This window comes from Puma concolor, chromosome B3, assembly GCF_028749965.1.
Source record: "Puma concolor isolate L17-30 chromosome B3, mPumCon1.1.hap2, whole genome shotgun sequence".
Classification (NCBI taxonomy): domain Eukaryota; kingdom Metazoa; phylum Chordata; class Mammalia; order Carnivora; family Felidae; genus Puma; species Puma concolor.
This window is the reverse complement of record NC_141672.1, coordinates 5632317-5652724: the sequence shown is the minus strand read 5'-3', so window position 1 is coordinate 5652724 and position 20408 is coordinate 5632317. Positions and strand designations below refer to the sequence as shown.

Sequence of the window (20408 nt, the reverse complement as noted above, 5' to 3'; positions counted from 1 at the left end):
TCCCCAGTGGGGTGGCGGGCTCTCTGGGGACTCTCCCATGTCATCCGGGCCCCCTGCAGGCACAGTGTCCGGGGAGGGGGTGGGGCAGTAGCCCCTGCAATCAGCTGTCCTGCAGGGGGACTGCCGATCTGCCCACCCCTCTGTCGCAGGGTACAGGTGGGGTCTGCACCCTCGGGAAGAGGTGGGAGCATTGCCATCCACTCTCGTGTCCACCTCGGCGGCCACCCGTCCCCGCCGCCCAGAGCCAGTGACCGTCCCTCCCTCACCGTGGCCACCCGCCTGCCGCCACAGCACGAACCCTGCCGTCACGCAGATTGCCCACTCCTGATGTGACCCAGCCACACGTGCACCCCTACCAGAACCTCTTTCCTTCCCCCTCCGGCCCCGCCCCGCCCCGCTCCTGGCCCCTCGAAGCAGCGAGTAGGACAAACGTCCCCACCCCGCAGAGCCTACGGTCTGGAGGGGGGCACACAGCGAACACGGAACAGGTTCCTCGACGAGGCGAGCGCATGACAGGGCTGTGACGCGGGTCCCCGCCCAAGGCCTCCCCCTCAGCAGACAAGCCCTTCACCGAGCTGGCCCGCTCGAGCCTCACCTCCCCCTTGGCCCCCGCTGGCCTTCCGGACATGCGGGGGCGGCTCTGTCCCACCGACCCTCACCCGTCCCTGAGCCCTACCCTGGCCAAGCCCGGGTCCCCCAGCGCCCCGGCCCCTGGCTCCCGCCCCTCCTTGCCCCCGGACACACCTCTGACCCCGAAGTCACAGCAGACGCCCAGGCCCGCCACCGGGGCCACCACGCCTCCCCCCATCTCTGCCACTCTGGCTCTGTTGAGTCTGCAGACAACTTGGCTTTGCCCGGGCTGACGGTCAGGGCACTGGTCGGCACCCAGCCCCTTCCTGCACCTCTCCGGCTGAATTTCCTCCCTGCCAGGCCACATGGGGGGCTCCCCCGCCCCCCGCATCCAGCCGTCCACCGGCCTCTCCGCCCCGTGGCCCACCTCACGCACAGTGCGTTCAATGCTGACCCTCCCTGCCCTCCGTGTTCCCCACCCCCAAGAAGGGCATAGCCACCCTCAGTCCCCAGTCAGACTCCCGAGAAGCCACAGTGACCCCTCCTTGCCCCTTGCCCCTCACAGCTGGTCACCCAAGTCCCGGTGATCAGCGACTCAGAAGCTTTGGACACGTCCCCTCCTCAGCCTGGTCCAGAAAGGTGCCGGGCCGGGCGTCCCCGGTCTGCGGCCACCTGGGTGGTTCCACTGCCTTCCTCTCCCAGGACACTGACCCGGGCCCTGCCTGCCCTCCGCCTCAGTCTCTGTGGCTGTAAAACAGGGATGTGTGCACCCACCCAGGGGGCGCTCGGGCTGTCCCTGTGGTCCGTGTGCTACCCCGGGTCATCAGATGCCAGAGGCGAGTACCATGTGGGTGCGCGGCTTCCAGGCTACTGGGAATCTGGGGGGTTGCTCGGGGCCCCGGGGTTCAGTAGCCCCTGCTTCCCCCTGAGCACGAAGCTGGCTTAGGGGGCCCTGGCATCTGGAAGCAGCCCCGTAGCAGGTGCACAGGGAGGGTGTGGAAGTCCTTTGTGATCAGACCAGCCAGTGCCATGCCCCCCAGGGAAGGGCCACCCCTCCCAGGTTGGGAGCTCAGGAAACCCTACTCAGACTGGAGCCTGGCGAGGCCCCCTCGCTTTGACCTGCAAGTTGGTGAATTAAATCAGGACGTGGGGGTGTGGGTGGCTGAGTGGGGGGCTCCTGCTTCCTCCCGGCCCACGGGAAGCCCCTGGGAGTGCTTTCTGGCCTCTCAGGGAGGAATGACGGGGGTGCTCGGGGCAGGCCGCCTCCGCGGCGCAGTCCCGGCCTGCCTTCCACCAGGAGCCCTCCTGGACCCTCGGGGGAGACTTGAGCCCAAGGACAGAGCCCTTGGCTGGGGCAGGGGGTGTGGGGTGGGGGGGCGTCGAAGGCCTCGCCTCTGAGATGGGTGGCACGGGATGGTGTGGTGAGGATGTGCGCGTTCCCCTTCTGTCTCGGGCGGGTGGACGCAGACACAGGAGGGACATCTGGGGACAGACGCGGAGACACCAAGGAACCGGGGAGACAACAGGTATGTTACCTGTCCCAGAGCGAGGGCGAGGACCTGGCCAGTCGGCCCTGCAGGATGCGGGGCTGCCCGAGGCACGAGGGCACCCAGGGGCTGCGCAGCCTGTAGGCGAAGAGGACAGAGCCGCTCAGCGCAGGGGCGGGGGCCACGCCAGGCCCACCGTGGGCACAGACACAGAGAGATGTGGAGCCCGCCCCCGCCCACACCGGACAGGAACGCTCCTTATTGGCAGCAAGGTGTCAGGGCAGGGGTGCGGGAACCAGCGTGGGGCGCCCAGCCCGCGTAACTGCCGGCCCCTGGGCTGCCTGAGCTCGGCGGTGGCACCGTGTGCCGCCAGTGGCAGGGTCCCCGTCTGCAAGCCTGCCTCAAGGTCTCAGCTTCAGAGGAGAGTCGTGGGGGGGGCAGGGGCCCTACCGCTCTGGGCTCCCATCTGGCAGGACCCACTGGTTGGAGACCCTAGGAGGCAAGGACAGGGGAGGGACAGTGTGATGCCCGTCGCTGCTGGGACACTGCGATGGGCTCGTGTGTGGACAGGGGAGGCGCATCTCAGAGGCTGAGGGACCCGGCAGAAGTTAGGGGTCCAGGGCAGGGCCCACCTCACCCTCCCTGGGACCCCTTGTCACCCCACTCTGCCCGTGGCCTGTCTCGATCTGGCAGTGGGGGGACTGGAGGGGAACAGAATCCGCTGGGTGGGTGTGAGAGGGGGGGACCCAGGTCTGCCTGGCCCTGCTGGGGTAGCACCCGGCTGGGGGCCACTGGAGAGTCATCAGAGCCCCCGCCAAGGCTGCTTGGGAGCCTCCCCCCAGTGCAGTCTCTCCAGGGACGCCCTGGTGGCCTTGCGGGCCCCAGAGCCAAAGCGGACATCTGATCATAGGAAGCAGCCCCAGAAATCAGGCTCCAAAAAAATGCTTAGAGACACGGGGGTTAAGGGAATGTGCAGTATAATCCCATTTAAAAATATCTGTATACCGATATCCACAGAAAGCAAGGTAGGGAAAGACATGTTAACGGTGTTACAGGTGGGTGGTGGGATTCTGGGTAATTTGAAAATTTTCTTCTATATTTTCCCATTTTGTCACCTTTCCTATGGTGAGGATGAAAAAGCAGAAAAGAATTTACTAAGGATAAAATTTTGCAAACCGCCCCCCCCCCCCCGAAAAAAAGGTTTTAAGCGCTGACTTGATGGGCTGAGGTGGACGCGTGGGGGGAAGCTCGCGGCCCTGGGCTGTGCTCTGCGCACCGGTCACCGCTTCCTTGAGCCCCCGTTTCCTCATCTGTAAGATGGGCTGCCCTTGGCCCCGTCTCCTGAGCTGCGGAGGAGGGGCGGCGGGCAGGGCACTGGCTTGGTCTCTGGGTGGACGGGACCCTGCAATTCCAGCCCCAGCCTCTGCCCTTCGCCAACGACCCCCATGCTGCTGAGTGAGCAGAGCAGGGCAGGACGGGCCAGCGCCCCGGGGAGCATCCAGAAACCGCCGGTCTGCCGTTGGGAAAATGGGAGTCCAGAGAGGCTAAGCAGGTCTCCCAAGACGGCACAGCCAGTCTGGGCCGTGGGTGAGATAAACAGCCCCCGCTGGCCTCTCCTGGGGCCGCCACCCCTCCTGGGCACCCGTGCAAAAGAACAGCAGTGGGGAGCGGGGCGCCGGGCCCGCGGCAGGATGGCCGTCCCTGCCCACGGGCCTGCCAAGGAGAGACGGCGGAAGAGGCCATTAGCTGTCTCCCACTCGGCTCTCCTGGCCGGCCGCCGGCTGTCAACGGGGCCAGTGACTGCCCCCGGCGGGAGCCCGCACGGCAGAGCCTCGGCCCCAGGGATGACCAGACACGGTGTCACCCCTAGCTGGGCACACGAGGCCACCTTCCCAGCCTCGCTGGCAGAAGACCGCCGGGCCGACAGACGGACAGAGAGTTGGCCCCGGCTGCCGGAGCCGACCTGCCTTGCCGATCCTGGGCTCCCCTCGGGGCTGCGGGTGTCCTCACGTGGGGTACAGCTGCCCCTGCCCCTGTGTGTCTCTCAAGACGAGATGGGCCTGGGGGGCAGCCTGGACCCTGGGCGGGGGCAGCTGGGAAGGGCAGGACGTTAGCGATGGCTGCCTGCTCTCCCAGGGAGCGGCTGGCTCGGGGAGCCGGTGGCGAAGGGTGGCCGGGCCAGCTCTGCCCGCCTCGTCTCAGTCTGGGAGGGACGCCGCCATCACCCCCACCGCACAGATGCGGATGGCTGCGGGCACCCGTGTCTGCCTCTGACCTGGTCCAGGGTGGAGGGAGGGGGAGGAAGGGGGCCAGGGCCGTGTCTGGCCACACCTGAGCCCCGCACACCAGGCCCTTCCTCCTCTCCATTCCTGTCGGGTTCCCCCAGATGTGGCCACCCTCACGCCTACAGTCCCGGCAGCTGTCCCCGGGAACGTCCTTGCTTCCCTTCCCTGAGTCCCCAGATCCCCTTCATTTTCTTGTGGGGCTCTGTTCAAATGCCGCCTCTGCTGGGAAGCCTTTCTTGGTTCCTTCTCCATGAAGCTTCCCTCTCTTTCCTCGCCCGTCCCCGTCAGGCTCAGATTGCCCCTCCTCTATCACTCAGGGCCGCCTGGGGCCCCGGCCCGGGCTCTTTGCCCTCTCTGTTCCCCTTGATGTCTATGGCACCGTGGGCCGCGCTGGGCATGGGGGGAGGGGCACAAGAGCTCCGGGAGCCCTGGGGTGCCAGGAGAAAACCCTTCCCTGCTCCGCGGCGCTGACAAGGTTACGCGGTCAGGTACGCCGTGGTGGGCCGGTGACACCCGTCCCTGGTGGGCCGAGGCCTATGGTGGGCAGGTGGGGCCGGGCGGGAGGTTGATGGAGGATGCGCCTCGGCTGCGTGAGTCACGGCCTTGCCAGCTCCCGGCTGCCATGAGCCTTTGGGTCCCCGTGTCCCCGCGGCACGCCCTCCCCCTCCCCACCAGGACAGCCTGTCTTCTGGGCTCGGAGAGCTCAGGCCCCACCCAGCAGTCACGCTCCAGCAGCACCAAGCAGTTCACATGCTGTAGGCAGCTTCTCATCTTGGTGACTTTGTCCCCGTGTCCCCTCTGCCAGGATCACGCTGACTCCCTCCCGCTCTGGTTTAACTCCTCCATACCCAGGGCCTGGTGGCGGGGACCCCGACACCCCGGCCGCCCCAGCTGGCCCCGGGGCAGGGATCGGTCGTGGCCAAGCGCCCGTCTCGGGCGTCACAGGGGCTGAGTCGGCTTCCTGCGTGTCACCAAGCGGTGGTGCCTGGGGCTCCCGCTCCGCCCGTGCCCCTGTGTTCCCACCTCCCCCCAGCAGCCAGATGGCTCATCAGGAGACCTGGCTATACCACGTGTCGCCTCTGGTCAAACTCCCCCATGATCGCGCGCCCCAGGTCCCGGCCCCGCGCCCCCCGAGTCACCACTGCCCGGCCCCCGGCTCACCTTGGCCAAGCATCGGCCTAAGCCCTCCCTGCCTGCCTCAGGGCCTTGGTCCTTGCTGGTCCCTCAGCCAGAGACATTCTCTCCCAGCTCTTTCCAGGCCCACCCCTCCTCTGCCTCAGGCCCCTGCGCCCCGGGACAGCCTGCCCTCCCCGCTCTGCCTGGTTCCCAAGGGGGCAGCGACCCGGGTACCTGTCTGCTACTGTGCGGGACTAGCCTCCCTTGCTTGCCCTTTCCCAGAGAGGCCTCCCGTCGGCTCCTTGGGACCCCCGTGTGAAACTCGGGATGTCCCGCACGGACTCCGGGGCGGCTCCTTGGGACCCGCGGGATGTGGGTGTCCCACGTGGACACCGGGGCGAGTCCCCGAAGGAGGCTTTGTGCACACGCCTTCCACGGGAGAAGCCAGAGATGATCCCTACGGGACCCCGTGTCCCCTCTCCCACCTCGGAGACCCTCATGTGCCGCAGCCCGTGCCGTGTTCAGCGGCCACCACTTTTCTGCCTGTCACAGAAGAGCCTTTCCTCTGTTCCTCTTGACCTCGATGGTCGCCTTGCCAATTCCACCCTCCCCGTCCTAGGGGGAGCCCACCCTGGCCAGATCAGCCAGCACCCCCAGAGCCTCCCGGGGGCCCGCCCTGCCCCAGGTGCGCGCATCTAGTCCCAGGCCACCCCACAGACTGTAAGGGAGGTGCGCACTCTGCCCATTTTACAGACGGGGAAACAGATTCATGAAAATCAAGGCACGGGGTACCTCTGAGGTCACACAGCCCTGCTGGGGTTCAATGCCAGGTCAACTGTTCTTTCCCCAATGTTGAGATGACAGCTTTTAATGCAAACTGCAGAACTTTGTATTTTTCATCGAACCACCTCTGCTACAGTGCGGTCACGACTGGGCGCAGCCGTCCCCCCATCAGGGCCCGTGAGGGCTGACCATGGCCGGCCTGAGGGAAGCGGGAGTTGGAGGCCAAGAGGCGAGGCGACCTGAGTGGGGCCAAAGGAGGTGGGTGGGCCTGGAGCCCCGTGGGGCGGGGCCATCTAGCCTCCTCTGGGGTCCTTGAGTCTCTCCCCGGAGGAAAAGAGCTCAGGCACTGGCCGGGACTGCTCTGTGACTCTTGTGACTCTGTGACCGCCCAGCAGGGCCCTCAGCCGACCCCTGCAGCAAGGACACCAGCAGCACCACGTGCATGGAGGTGGGGACCTTAGGCCAGGCTGTCACCACGGCCACCAAGCTGTTGTGCAAAAGTCCCGGGGAAGGTCATATGCGCAGGTGCGTGTGTGTGTGCCGATGCGTATGTTCTGGGGGAGGGGATTGTCACAGCGCCGAGCTGGGGGCCCCCGGCCAGGAGGGAGGCGTAGAGACTCCTGGAACTCAAAACCTGCCCAGTCCTACCCTCTGTTGGCGGCCCCTTGACGGAGGTCATCTAGTGGAACCAGCCATCCTCTCTGCTTCCCCGTGGGCCCTGGTGACATGGCTGTTCCAATGCCCTCTCCTGCCCGGAGTCGGAGACACGGCAGGAACGCTTCGGCCCTCCTCACCTTATCAGGTGGCCGCAGCCCTGCTCCCGCCTCCCGCTCTCTCTGCCAAGGCAGAGCCACGTGCCGGGAGCCGGCAGTGCGGCCTGGTGAACCCACGCGGCTGGGCAGACCCAGGTGTGCCCAGGGCTGGGGCACGGCGGGGTGACCCGGGCAAGTGCACGGAGCAGCTTCAGGGTCACTCCTGAGCCTTTGCGTACGCTGCCCCTCCTGCCTAGCACATCCCCTCCCCGCTGTTTGGTTCAGTCTATTCACCTCCTCCAGGAAGGCCTCTTGGACACCGGGTCAGAAGCCCTCTTCGCTATCCTGTTCTCAGCCTCACGGGGCAGGGGGTGCTGTGGGGGTCCCGGGGCTGTGTCTGCCCCTCCTCCTCAGGGTCCCAGAGCTGGTGCAGGGCAGGTGCAACGCAAGGCCTGACGGCCACGTGCTGGGGGTGCCCGTGTCTCGGGACAGAGCCCTTTCTGGAAAGGCCCACTGGGAGAAAGCCTGAGGCCTCCGGCCCCCGGAGAGGAACAGAGATAAACAGCAGGGCTCTGGGAGCCTGTGTAGGGCTGGCTAGCAGTCCTCAGCAACCCCTCAGTCCCCACTCTGTGCACACCACGGCCACTGCCGTCCACACCGGTCCTCGTCAGACCTGGGTTGTAAACAAAGCACCCAGCCCGGAGTGGCCACCTGACCGGAAGTGTCACACGGTAGGCCAAACCCAGGCCTCCCGATGCCCAGTGTGGGGCTCCGTCGGCCCCTTCCAGCCACGGGGGCCTATGGAGAGGCAGCGGACAGAGGGCAGTGGGCCTCGGGAGGCGAGGCAGGCTGGGACAGGGGACTGTCGGCGGCGGGAAACGCGGCCGGCATGCGGAAGTGCAAAACCAACCCTAGCTGTGACAATGGTGGGGGGTGGGGGGACACTGTGGGAGGCCTGAGCTTCAGGCGCAGGGACGGAGGCCCCGGCCCAGCTCCCACACCCACCGGGACACCCCACTTGCCGACACGCAGCTCACCACCGGGACGCCCCCCCTCCACCCACTCCCCGCTTCCCGCAGCCCCTCGCCCACTTCGTCCCCGCGCGCCACCCTCCACGTCCCCTCCCCGTCTCTCCCTTCCCGGTACGAGCGAGCGTGAGGGCCAGACCCCAACCGGGTCGGGGGCCCCCTCCCCCACGGATAGGAGGAAATCACACATCTGGGTGACCAGCCTCGCTCTCTGTTCGGTCCACAGAATGACCCGGGTCTCGTCACGGTCCCTGTTCGCCCCCTTCCCCACCCACCTGGGACAAGGCTTCACCCCCCTCCTCTCTGCTCAACCGCCCCGCACCTCCCTGCCCCCCGCCCCACTCGCAGCCGACGCCCTGCTTCCTTCTCCGCGGAGGAAACAGAGCCGCCCCAAGGGGACTTCCCCAGATGTCACTACTAGGCGTGCCCACCTACCAGCATCTGCCCGGACACCCGGCGCTGCCCGCCTGTTACTCCAGACACCCCGCCAGGCAGCCCTCCGCCCACTCCAGGCGTGGCTCCCGAGCAGCCACCTTCCCCCTCTCTTGCAGATCGTTCTCTCCGGCGCACCCGAGAGTTACGTTTCCCACGCTGAGAACGACCCTCTCTTGACCCTCCAGGTACCTCCCCCTCCTCTGCTCCCTGGGGATGCTGTCTGTCCTCACTCGCCACCTGCCAGGACCAACGCCCACCTGGCTCCCGCCTGTCCCTTCGCAGTCCTCACGTGACCTGAGCGCCGGGCAGCCGGAGGCCTGGCGGACCCCTCTGCCTCCCGCAAGTGCCTCTGTCTCAAAGGTCCGGAGGTGATAACAGCCAGGTGGGGGTGGGGGGGGGAAGGTACATTCTGGAGGTGAGCTGGCCAGAGCCCAAGCCCGGGGGGCAAGGACAGGCTAGGGGGTGGCCGGGGACAAGCAGGCAGAAGGCCCACTGCCCTACCTGCAGGCCAAGTGTCCGGCCCCTTCCCTCAGGGCACAGGAGCCCCGGAGGCACTTCAGAGCAGGACGGCTTGGGCCTGGGGATGTCCCTCCGGCGGGTGAGCCAGCAAGGGGAGCCCTGAGGAGGCTGTCCCAGGAGGGGTGGGTCTAGAAGGCTCTAGAAGCCTTCCGGGTCTTTCCTAACACCCAGCTGGGCACTGTTGGTCGTCCACTCTTCTGTCGGTCTCCCCGTCTAGACTGGGAGACCTGGAAGACCATTCACGCCTTGGCCCTGGACCCCTCCCCTGCCCCAAGGCCACACCCACCCTCCACCCGGAGTCAGTGTTCAGGGGGCTTCCTAGAGAGACGGGTGGACCGAATGACCATGGGGTCGGCCCCAGAGCCGACGAGGGGCTCCCAAATTAACCTCCCGGCACCCGGCATCCCGCCCCGGGGCCCAGGTGAGAAGGCGCCGCCCCTCAGCACTTCGATGACCAGGTTCGTGGCCGCCCCCCAAGGAACCCACGCCCGCTGCGCTGATTTGACTGCCCCACCGGCTGGGTCGCCGCAGCAGACACGCGGACACAGCGATCGGATCGCCGGGAGGGCCCATTTTCTGGGCCCCAAGAAGGCAATCAGGGCTGCAGGAAGCTTCTCGGTGGCCCAGATCGGGGGTTGTGGGCGGCCGGCCCTAATCCTGCACCCCTTCCCCGCCCCCCTAACTCCGCCAGGCCACCCCGCCCCACTCTCACCTCCCCACCTGCCCCCGCGCCTCCTCACACCCACATGAGACGGTGCCACGGGCCAAACCCAGTCTGGAAGCGAAGGACCGGGGCCAGGACGGCGCACTTCAGCCACTGGGCCAGGAGGAGGCCACCTTTCTGGGCTGCAGTCTCCCCATCCGGAATCAAAACTCAAAGGGGCACTGTGACCGCGGTGACCTCCTCCTAGAAACTTCTCCCTGAAATCCCGCCCCCCCGCGGTCACGCAATCACCCAGAGACACCTACTGCATGCTACTGGCCTTTTCTCGCTCAACCCGCACCTCCCTGGGGGTGTGTGGGGGGTGGGGGTGCCCAACGTACAAAGCAATCGGGGCCTGGGGACAAAGGCCTCTTTCAAGGGCACCCCTCTAGTAATGGCCGGTAAGCACGGGAGCCAGGAGTGGACCCCTCCCAGGATGGCCTCCCCTCTCGGGGGCGGCCCCTCCAGACATCACTGAAGCCCCAGCCCTCACCCTCCCCTGCCCCCGACTCTGAAATTCTCTCATGATCCTGACTCAATCGAGGGCTGCCGGCCACCTCCCCTGCTCCACTCGGCCGGGTCCTCTTCTCCACAGTGGGAATGATGTCACCGGTTTGAAGGCTGGTGAAACAGGACAGCTGAGACCGCCTAAGGCACGGGCAGGCAGTTAACAGCCAGACCAGACCGTTAACCGTGTGCCGAGATCCAGGGTAACAATCTCAGCCTCAAAACAACCTTCTAACGTAGGTGCTATTCTCATTGTGCCCACTTTACAGATGCACACACTGAGGACCGGAGAGGTTCAGAAACCTGTCTAAGGCCACACAGCCAGTAAGTGAAAGAGCTGGGATTCAAGCCCAGGTGAGTCTACCTTCTTAACCATACTTCATCAGGGAGGCCTTCCAGAGGAGCAGGGACTCAGATGTGCTGTGAGGACAGGAGACTTAGAAGGGCAGGGCAGGAGAAGAGAGAGTAGTCTGCGTGGAGGGTCTCTTTGTAGCACCCTGAATCCCAAAGGGAGAAAGCAAAGCAAGGCAGTCATTCACCTCATAGTAAGAATTAGCCCATAAGTCTTCCTCCACTAGGGTCAGGTTTAGAAGTGCGGCAGAGAGCCTTGGAGGACCCCACGTAGGGAGGGACTAGGCCTGCTGGGTGGGGTGCAGGAGACAAGAGGTGGACGGTAGGGGTTGTGGAGGGAAGGGACAAGAAAACCCAACAGTAATCCTGGAGGCGTCGAGTCGGTTCCAGCAGGTGGCCAGTCTCCGGGAAACCTCTTCAAGAGCTGGCAGGCTCCAGACCACAATGCCAGTCACTCTTCCAACCCCCAGAAGCAACCACTGCATGCCCACCCTGCCCAGAGAATGGCGACGCCCTCCAGGACACACCCAAAGCAGGACAGCCCCAAAGCGCAGGGTCGCCCCAGGCCCACGGGTGACAGCAGCCTGTGCGTCCCCGAACCTGCTCTCCCCCCCGCGGCTGGCCCCGTCTCTGGTGACAGCAGCTGCAACCTTTGCTCAGGCCCAGCAGGCGGGAGTTGTCCTGGATGCCCCCCTTCCCTCACACCCCTCCTCCGACCCATCGGGAGACCCCGTCCGCTCTCCTCCCGAATACACCAGAATCCTCTGCCCGCCTCCGCGGCCCCTGCCCCCTCCCGGCGGCCATCACAACTCTCCCGGTCCCCGCCCTGCCCCCGGCCTGGCGTCCCAGCCCTGCCGCTCGCTAAACCCGACACTAAACCCGACCACACCGTGGCTCCGCTCGCAAGCCCTCCGCAGCCCCCACGCACCCCGAGTCCCCGTCTGTCCCCCTCGCCTCCCCAGCCTCCTCGTCACCGTGCTCGGCCACTCTGGCCGCGGGTCAGCTCCCTCCTCGGCACCTTCCCACCTGCTCTCCCTCTGCCTCGAGCTCTTTCTCCCAAACGGGCACGTGGTGGCCCTTCACCCACGCAGGCCTTCACCCGGGTGTCCCCTTCCCGGAAGCCCTTCCCAGGCCGTGCTGCCACCCCCCCACCCCCAGCACACTCACTGCCCTTCTGTTGCGGGAGGGGGGGTTTGGACCCCATAGCACTGGTCACTGTGAGGTTTATTTTGACAAGCTTTCTGTCCCCCCTAACGAGAGGAGTTTTTTCGGTCACTGCTGTATCCCCAGTGCCTACAACAGCCTCCAGCAAACAGTGGGTGCTCAATAAATATTTGTCAAGCGTGCGATCGATGGGCAAATGAGATCAACGGTGACAATCTACAGGGCCAAGGCAGTGGGGCCTCCCAGGTGAGAGAAAGGGTCCCTGAGGGGGACGTGGAGGGAGACAGGACAGGCCACCACCAAGTGACCAACAGGGGGGCGCCCAGCGGTGCCCAGCCGTGCCAAGGGGGCCCGGGCGCCACACAGGAGTTTGGGTCTTCTGGGGGGGCCGGTGGGAGCCTGGAGCTGTCGGCAGTGCGTCCACAGCTCTGGGCTTCAAGAAGGGTGCTGGTGTGGCCCAGAGGAGGGGGCACCGGAAGGGAGGTAGGAAGCCTGCTTGTCTGAGCGGACACGTGTGGCGGGGGCACAGAGTGGGTGCTGCACCGTTTGGTCCAAACACAGACGGGACTCATCCCACTGGGCCCTGTCTGGATGCTGGGGGAGGCTGTGGTCTTCCCGGCCCCAGAAACCCAGACAAGTCCCTTTCTGCCTCTGGCCTCCGTTTCCCCAGAGCCCTCCAGCTCTGTGGTCCCTCACGGCTGGGAGGGAGGGAGGCCGAACACACCAGGAAGGTCAGAGCTCAGCCCCCGCGTGAGGAAGGTGCCCCACCTTCGCGCCTGGCTCCACGAGCCACTCTCGCACCTGCCCCCAGGCTTTTGCCCATGCTGGTCCCCTGGCCAGGAGCCCCGTCTGTCTGCACCCACTCGTTTCAGTCGAGTGGCTTCCTCTCTGAGCAAGCCCCCCCCCCCCCCCCCCCCGACCATCTCCTCCATCAGAGGCTCTCACAGCCTGGGTGGCACGGTCGGTGAAATATCCGACCCTTGATCTCGGCTCAGGTCCCCATCTCATGGTTCGGTGAGTTCGAGCCCTGCATCAGGCTCCGTGCTGATAGCATGGAGCCTGCTTGGGATTCTGTCTCTCCTTCTCTCCGGCCCTCCCCAGCTTGTGCGCTCTCTCTCAAAATAAATAAATAAACTTTAAAATAAATTTTAAAAATTTTAAAAATTCAACAACAACAACAACAACACTCCCTGGGGCGCCTGGGTGGCTCAGTCGATTGGGCGGCTGACTTCGGCTCAGGTCACAATCTCCCGGCTCGTGGGTTCGAGCCCCGCATCGGGCTCTGTACTGACAGCTCGGAGCCCGGAGCCTGCTTCGGATTCTGCGTCTCCCTCTCTCTCTGCCCCTCCCCCTGCTCATGTTCTGTCTCTCTCTGTCTCTCAAAAAAAAAAAAAAATTAAAAACACTACTCCCTGAGGGCTGGGCACAAGTGCTCCCCAGTGCTCTTCCTGGGGTGCCAAGGGGAGTGGCCCCCTTCTGGGGCACCGTGAGTGGCGAATGGCTGGCTGCCCCACTCCTCCCTGCTTGCCACAGCACAGTCTCATTCAAAAGCATTTATTGAGTACCTACTACATGTCACCCCTAAGCCCTGGGGGTCAGCAGTGGACTGCCATTCTGGGCAGGGGGTGGGGGGGCCGACAGATCATAAACAAGATAAGGAAACAAAGCAAAGTGCTAGTCAGGGGGTGGGCAGGGTGGCAGGGAACATCAAAGCAGAGAAGGGGCAGGGTGGGGGGTTAAAATTATACGTGGAGTGAGTGGTCAGGAAAGCCGTCCCCGCCCCCACCGCAGTGACATTTGAAGAAGATGTGAAAGAAGGGGAGGCAGGAGTCCCCAGTATCTGGGGAAGGACATTCCAGGTAGACAGGAACGGCCTGTGCAAAGGCCCCGGGGCAGGAGCCTGTCTGATGTGTTTGAGGAACAACAAGGAGGCCAGGTAGCTGCAAGGGAAACCGGCGAGGGGAGAGTCATGGGAGAGGAGGTCAGTGTGGTTTGACGTTCGGACACGACCTGATGTCTGACTCTATCTCCAGGATGTCAGGCTGGTGTTTCCCCAGAGTATCCCCAGCGCGGAGCACCCTGTCTGGCACGGGCAGAGCCACAACGAGTACAAGTCACACGAGGGGATCAATGAGTGTAGGCCTGCACACGGGGGTGTCCCTGTGCAAAAAGCTGTAACCAAAACGTAACGCCAACAGAATTAAAAGCAGGAACTCCCGTTCATCGGAGGCCCCTTCTACCGGGCGGGAAGCGAGCGGCCGCAGGGAAGTGATCTGCACACGCGTGATCCGCAAGGGCCGGCTGGACACCCACAAACCCCGTAAGACACTCTGATGGGAAGACACGCGCACAACTTACGTTAGAGGAAACCCCAGCGAGCAGCGATCCGCGGAGGTGTGATCAGCGCCACCCCAAGAAACCGTGCCCCCCACCTGACGACGCCAAGCGCCAAGACGCCGTGGAGACGCAGGGCCTCCCGCGTAGGGCGGGCAGTGACCAGAGAGCGCCGCGCACCGTGTGGCCTTGACTCCTCCCCGACCACGTGCGCGCGCCCTGTGTCTCCGGAGGTTCGGCTCCGGGGCGTGCCCCGCCCCCCCACCCCCATGCACACGCGGTCCCCAGCACACCTGGACCGGACTGTCCGCAGCAGCTCACGCCACAGTGCTCTCGGCCAATGAACAGACCGCAGCGGCTTCACACACAAATGCCGCGACCCGAGACAGCCAGCCACGGCCACCCCCCGGCAAACGCGACGCTGGGGCGAAACGAGGCCAGTCTGCAAGGCATAGGCTGAAAGCCTCCATGTGCGTGAGGGTCTCCACCCGGCAGAACGAAACGATGTCAGTCGGGGATGCTCTTAGGTGGCCAAATCACGAAGGAAACAAAGAGCCGCTTATCACAAAAGCCAGGGGCCTGGGGACCTCGGGGGAAGGGGGGGGGGGAGCCGTGATGGGGGAGGGGTCTCGGGGCGCCCCTGGAGGGCTGGCAGCCTTCGTGTTCTTGACCTGGGTGGTGGTCGTCCTAAACTTAATCTCCAAACCGCAGAGATCTGTATCACTTTTTCTACGGCTCATCACGGTTCACAACTTCGAAATAGTCCAGCGGGGGCGGGGGCGGGGGGTTGGTGGACGCATAACGGGAAGAACTCTGGCTTCCTGAGAACCTTCTCCATCCCAGGTGCCCTGTGGCGGCTGACCCACTTTCCTCCACGACAGAGGGGACGGGAGCCCACGCAGAGGAGAGGGCTTGCCCAGAGGCCTGCGGCAGACAAAGTGGCCGCGGCAGGAGTGAAGGCAGAGGGGACCCTGTGCGGAGAGAAGCAAAGGAGCGGATTAATTTGAGGATTAGCAGCTGTGCTCTGCACACGGCCGGCCAGGCTGGCCTCGCTAATATCCACAAATAGTTGAGTGTCCCCAGAAGAGTCGCTCAAGCAGTCAGAGGCAGGGAAGCTAAGTGAGCGAGGGCAGGGCACACACGAGGCCGGATTAGACGTGGCCAGACCTGGGGGAGCACTGCAGTGGGCCAGGCCCTGCAGGCGCTGGGGCTGGAAAAGTCGAGGGGTCAGAGCCAGGCTCTGCCGGAAGGGGCTCCCATCCGGGACACGCTGGAGGATGCTCCATCGGCCCGCATTCCCCTCCCCTCGCCTGTTTGCCCGGACACATCCTCGCTTCCTCGGGCCTCTATGGCCTTTGCGCCTCTTGGAAGGCCTGACTGGTCTATCCTCCTTGCAAATTCCTATTCATTCTTTGAGCCTTGGCTCAAGCGTCCCCGCTTCCAGGAAGCCCTCCCTGATATCCCAAGTCAGTGACCCTGGCCTGGCATCCCTGGGAGGATCTGCTGATGGGGCTGTGTCCTTGCCTGCTCCGGACGGTGGCCCTGGGTCTTACTCGGTCTCAGCCCCCAGTGCAGGACTTGGTACACAGAAGGGGAATGACTCTCCCCCCCACCCCCCACCCAGGGATGAGGGGCAAAAGCGTCACAAAAGCCCCAGAGGGAAGGTGACAGGGAGAAGAAAGAGTCTGTCATGTGGACAAGAAGGCCAGTGAAAGTTCATTCTAGGCAGAGAGAACAGCACAGGCAAGGGCAGGAGCGTGTGACAGCTTGTTTGGGCCTGGGAGGGGAGACTTCAGCATGATGGGTGGTGAGCAGGGGGAGTCAGCAGAGGGGCTGGGGCGAGGCGAGCCCGGCTGTGCACCTGCCCACAAAGGGAGCCACTGAGGGTCAAACGGACACCGTCCTTTTGCCCACTCGTCACATATTTCCTGGACCCCCCCACGAGCCAGGCTTGGTCCCAGGCACCAGGGTAGGGGTGCGCTGGACGGGGCAAAGCGCCTGCCGTCTAGGAGCTCAGTTCGGCTCCCCAGGCCCGGCCTGCAATGTACAGAGACTGCCCTCTAGGGGCGTGGGGGCGGGGGACGGGTGGCGCACAGGGCTGGGCCATGGGGCCATTCCTCTGGACACCCCAAGACCCCTTCAGTTGGACCACCAATGCATCTTCTCCCGCCTGGGGGACCCACCACAGTGTGGACTGGATGCCCCACGATGAACCTCCACCTGGCCTGTGGGTCACGTCTCAGGTGGGGCACATCATTCTCCCAGCGGCCCTGCGAGGTGGGGGTGATTAGGACATCCACTTCACAGATGGGAAAACTGAGGCCAGAGACTTGGATCTGGGAGGCTCCAGACCCCAGGACCTACCACCCCTGCTGACCAACTTCCCCTACATCCCTCTGGGCCTCTTGGTCCTAGACGCCCGGCACTACCTGCGGGACAGAACCGCACGGGGGCAGCCCCTGCACCTGCCGGGAAGGAAGGATCTGGAAAGGCCCTTGAGGCAGCTCTGAGAACACTAATGGGGCGAGGAGAAGAAAGGGGGTAGAACCCTCCCCGGTTCTGGGACGCTATGTTGGGTCCTGGCCCCACGGGACCCCCATTCCCACAAGCTCCAGAAGTCCGCCTCTGCTGAAAGCCCAGTGGCCCAGGCCCTGGCAACTGCCACTGGCCTTTGGGACTCAGCCCGGGGAAGCCCTCGGCCCATCTGGCAAAGCCATGCCTGATGCCCTTAGCGTGTCAGGCACCACTGCCCAGGTGGCTCACCTGTCCACTTGACTCACCTGCCCACCTGCGTCCCCAACCCGGCTGGGCCATGTCTCTGTCCCCACTGCCCAGCACACAGGGGTGGGTGCTCAAGAACCTTGGCTGGGCACGGAGGGGGAGAGAAAGAGAACCACGGAAGGGACCCTCCCTCCCCCCCCCACCCCTGCCAGCTGGTCTTGCTACGAAGACCCCCATGAAGGCTACCTTCTTCTCAAGTCTCATCTGGGCAAAGCAGTAGCCCCTTCTTCCCAGGAACCCTTCCCGGGTGGGGACACTGGTGAGACGACGGCCAGTGTGGGGTATCTGTGTGGCCACAGCCAGGTTTGCTTGCCCCTTGAGCCTCTCCAGCCCCCCCTGGACCTTGGCCATGACAAGGCGGGCCTGGCTGCACGTCAGATTTTGGGTCTGAGCTCCTAGGACCTGAGAGATTGGACCCCTCCTCCCAGCCCAGGACAAGTGGGTCCTTGCCCCATGGGACTCACAGGAGAGGGCTGTGCTCCAGCTCAGTGGCCAGGAGATGGCCCCTCTCTGAACAGCCAGTCCCAAGCCACCGTGTGAGACCCCCGGGGCACTCACGGAAGAACTCACCCACAGCATTAAGGGTCAGCTGGGAAGGCCCCGGGTCTCCTTGTCCTAGACCCAGGGCCATGTTCTGGAACAAGCCTGGGCTGGCAGGTCCCTGACCCTCAGGGGATGGGTGTCCCGGCCGCAAGGAGCGTTCCCCGTGGATGCCCGATTCTGGCCTTGGGAGGAGGGGGAGGGGGAGGGGTCGCGAGACCCTCCGGACTTCGGAGACGGTGCCGAAACCCAGCAGCCAGAGCCGGGCCTGCTGCCCACACGACGCCTCGGCTCAGACTCCGGAAGGAAAACACAGGAGGGGTGTTCCCAAAGTGGGGGTCAGGGTGGCCAAGGGAAGTCGCGGAGGAAGTCGTGAATATTCAAATCGGCTGATTCCCCGGGCCCGCCGCGGAGGGAGCCCGGTGGAGTCCGCGGCGGCTCAAAGTTGAGCACCCCGAGGGAGGCCGCGGGGGACGCTCCCCAGACTCGCGGGATTCCCCCAAAATGGCTCCAAGACGCGCCTGCCTCGCCCGGCCGGCCGCGAGGACTCCATCCCCCACCCCCCACCCCCCACCACGAGGCGGAAACTTAAAAGCTCAGAACCAGGCAACTGTCAGCCGGGGGGGGGGGGGGGGGGGGGGGGGGGGTTGGGGGGGTTGGGGTGGTGGCGGACCAGCCGGCGCGGGGACCCGGCGCGACCCGCAGGAGCGGAAACCCGGAGGGTCCCGCGGGGTGGAGTGGGGGAGGGGTGGGGGGGGGACAGCCGGGAGTCCAGGGCGGGGCACGGGCCGGGAGGAGGGGGGCGCGCGCAGGTCCTCGCGGCGCACCGCCCCCCCCCCCCAGACGCGGCGGCCCCGGCCGGGCGGAGGAGCCCCCCGCGAGGGGCTCCCCGTCGTGTCGCCGCGCGCAGTCCCGCACCGCACACCGCACACCCGGCCCGCCGGGGCGGCCCGGGCGGAGCCCTCCCCCTGCCCTCCCGGGCGCCCCCACCCCGACCCGGCCCCGCGCGAGCCGCGGCTCGGAGGACGCTGCACTCACCTGAGTTTCTCCATGTCTGCGGCAGAGGCCTGCGAGAAACCAAACGAGAGGGTCAGCAGGCAGGAGGCGTGCGCTCCGCGGCCGCGCCGGGCGGCGCCGGGCACAGCGGGCACCGGGCGGGCGCGGCGGCGGGGCACCCCGCGCCGCTCGCTCGGCGGCAGAGCCCGGCCCGCGCGCCCCCAGCCCCCGGTTCCCGAGACTCGGTGGGGGGGGGGGTGGTGCGCCGGGCCGCGGCCGAGTAACAGGTGAGCCCGCCCGGGCCGCCGCGCTCCCCGCCACCGAGTTACGCCCCCCCCCCGGGGGGGGGGAAGAAGGGGCTGGCCCGGGGCGATCCCGGGCTCGCCCGGAGAAGGGGGGCCCGGCCCGGCCGCATTAACTCTCCCGTGGCCGCGGCCCCCGCTGCTTACCGTCCCCCCCCACCCCACCGCCCGCACCCCCCGCCCCGCCCGTTAACCCTTGCAGCCCCGCGCTCCCTCCCGGAGGAAGCCGAGCCCGCAATCGCAGAATCTCCGAGTCGGAGAATGTTCGAATCCGGGAACTGGGAGCCATACGGGGTTGCAGAACCCGACGCTCACACGATCCGAGGGCGATGGCATTTGGGACCTCGGACTCCTCAGTCAGAGACCCCGCTGCCCTCAGGTTCTGGGGTTCCGGGCCTGGCTCGCCCCTCCCGGGCCCGAGGGATTAACCCCTGCGCGTCCGGCTCGCCGGCGGGGCTCCCTGCCGGGCTTGCGCAGACCCGCCCGCGCGCGGCTCGGAGACCCTCCCTGCCTAGCCCCGAGCAGCCGGGCAGCCCCTCTGTGCGCCGGGCGGGGAGACCCTCCCGCCGCCGTTAACCCTGCGGGCGCCGGCGAGCGACGGGGACCGCGAGCGGCCCGGGCGGGATCGCACTTCCTGCGCGGAGCGGGGGGCGCGGGGCGGGCTCTCCATCGCCCGGGAGAGGCCGCTCCCGGGGGCTTTCCCCCGTCTTTCCGCGCCACGGCCGGCATTAAAGGGGGGCGCGGGGCTGAGCCCAGGGACCACGCGACACACCTGGGAAGACTGATGACTGCCCATCCCGGCCCCTCGCTCCGGGCGCCGCCGCCGCGTCCGCCGGGAGCGCGCTCCGCTCCGGTCCGGGCCCCACGCCGCCTCCCCCACCGCCCCGCCGGGCGAGGGCGCAGCCCGGCCGACTGCGCCGAGCTAGGAGGCCCGGCCCGGGGGCCTCCGCCAGGCTTGGCCGCCGGCTCCCCGGGTGCCCGGGCAGGCCCTCCCGGGACTCCGCCGGCCTGTTTCCTCACCTGCGAGCCGGGGTTGGGGGCAGGGGGAGGCGGACGGAGCGCTCTGCTGCCCTTCAGCACCCGCGGGCTGCGGAGGGGCTGGGCGGGGGGGGGGGGGGGGGGGGGGGGGAGGAATTTTAGAAGAAAAGGATCCGCGAGGGCCCCGGATTGGCCGCCAGACACAATCCTCACTCGAAAAGTTGTCGGAGACCACGAGCCCAGACCCCCCTCTGAACACCCTCGTCCCCTAAGACAAAAAGAATTGGCCGCCGGGCCAGTGGCTCTCGCGAAGCCCCCTGTCTGCCCCAGGCCCACCTTTCCCAGGTCCCCATCACCGCGCTCAGCACACTAGATCCCGGCATACAGCAGGCGCTCAATAAACACGGACACTGCGTGCCTAGCTCCTACACCAGCCTCTTCCTGCCTCCTCCCTCTGGCAGTGAGTTCCAGGCGGGCGTCCCGTCCCTTCACCAGGGCACCCCCAGCACCCAGCAGGCCTGGCCTCCTCAGGGCCCGCGCAGGGGTGGGAGGAGCCGGGCTTTCTCAGGGTCAGCCCCAACCAGGTTCATACCCAACCCAAAGAGTCCAAGCGTTCCTTCATCCACCGACGCTGTTCCCCACATTCATTAGCTCCGGGCCAAGTTCTAGTGGTGGGAGGGGGCAGCCAATGAGGGGAGCCCTGCCCTCTGGGGGCTAATGGTTGAGAAGTGATCCCCCGCCCCCTGTCCTGGGAGTCCCCCCCACCCTCGGCAGAAT

General features: G+C 66.1%; 1 protein-coding gene across 10 annotated transcripts in view; it reads right to left on the bottom strand.

The window, feature by feature from the left end:
* BEGAIN (brain enriched guanylate kinase associated) overlaps positions 1-20408 on the bottom strand; it is a 44572-nt gene that overhangs the window by 9497 nt on the left and 14667 nt on the right. For 3 of the 10 annotated variants that reach the window (XM_086708797.1, XM_086708795.1, XM_086708806.1), the window contains exons 2-3: positions 18394-18422; positions 2106-2195 (exon numbers count right to left, since the gene is read on the bottom strand). In XM_086708797.1, coding sequence (XP_086564923.1) covers positions 2106-2195; positions 18394-18407 — 104 coding nt within the window. In that variant the 5' untranslated portion in view covers positions 18408-18422. Of the gene's footprint in view, positions 1-2105; positions 2196-18393; positions 18423-18968; positions 19251-19425; positions 19733-19967; positions 20377-20408 lie in introns of those variants that run through there. The other 7 variants (XM_086708796.1, XM_086708802.1, XM_086708800.1 and 4 more) reach the window with 7 other exon arrangements.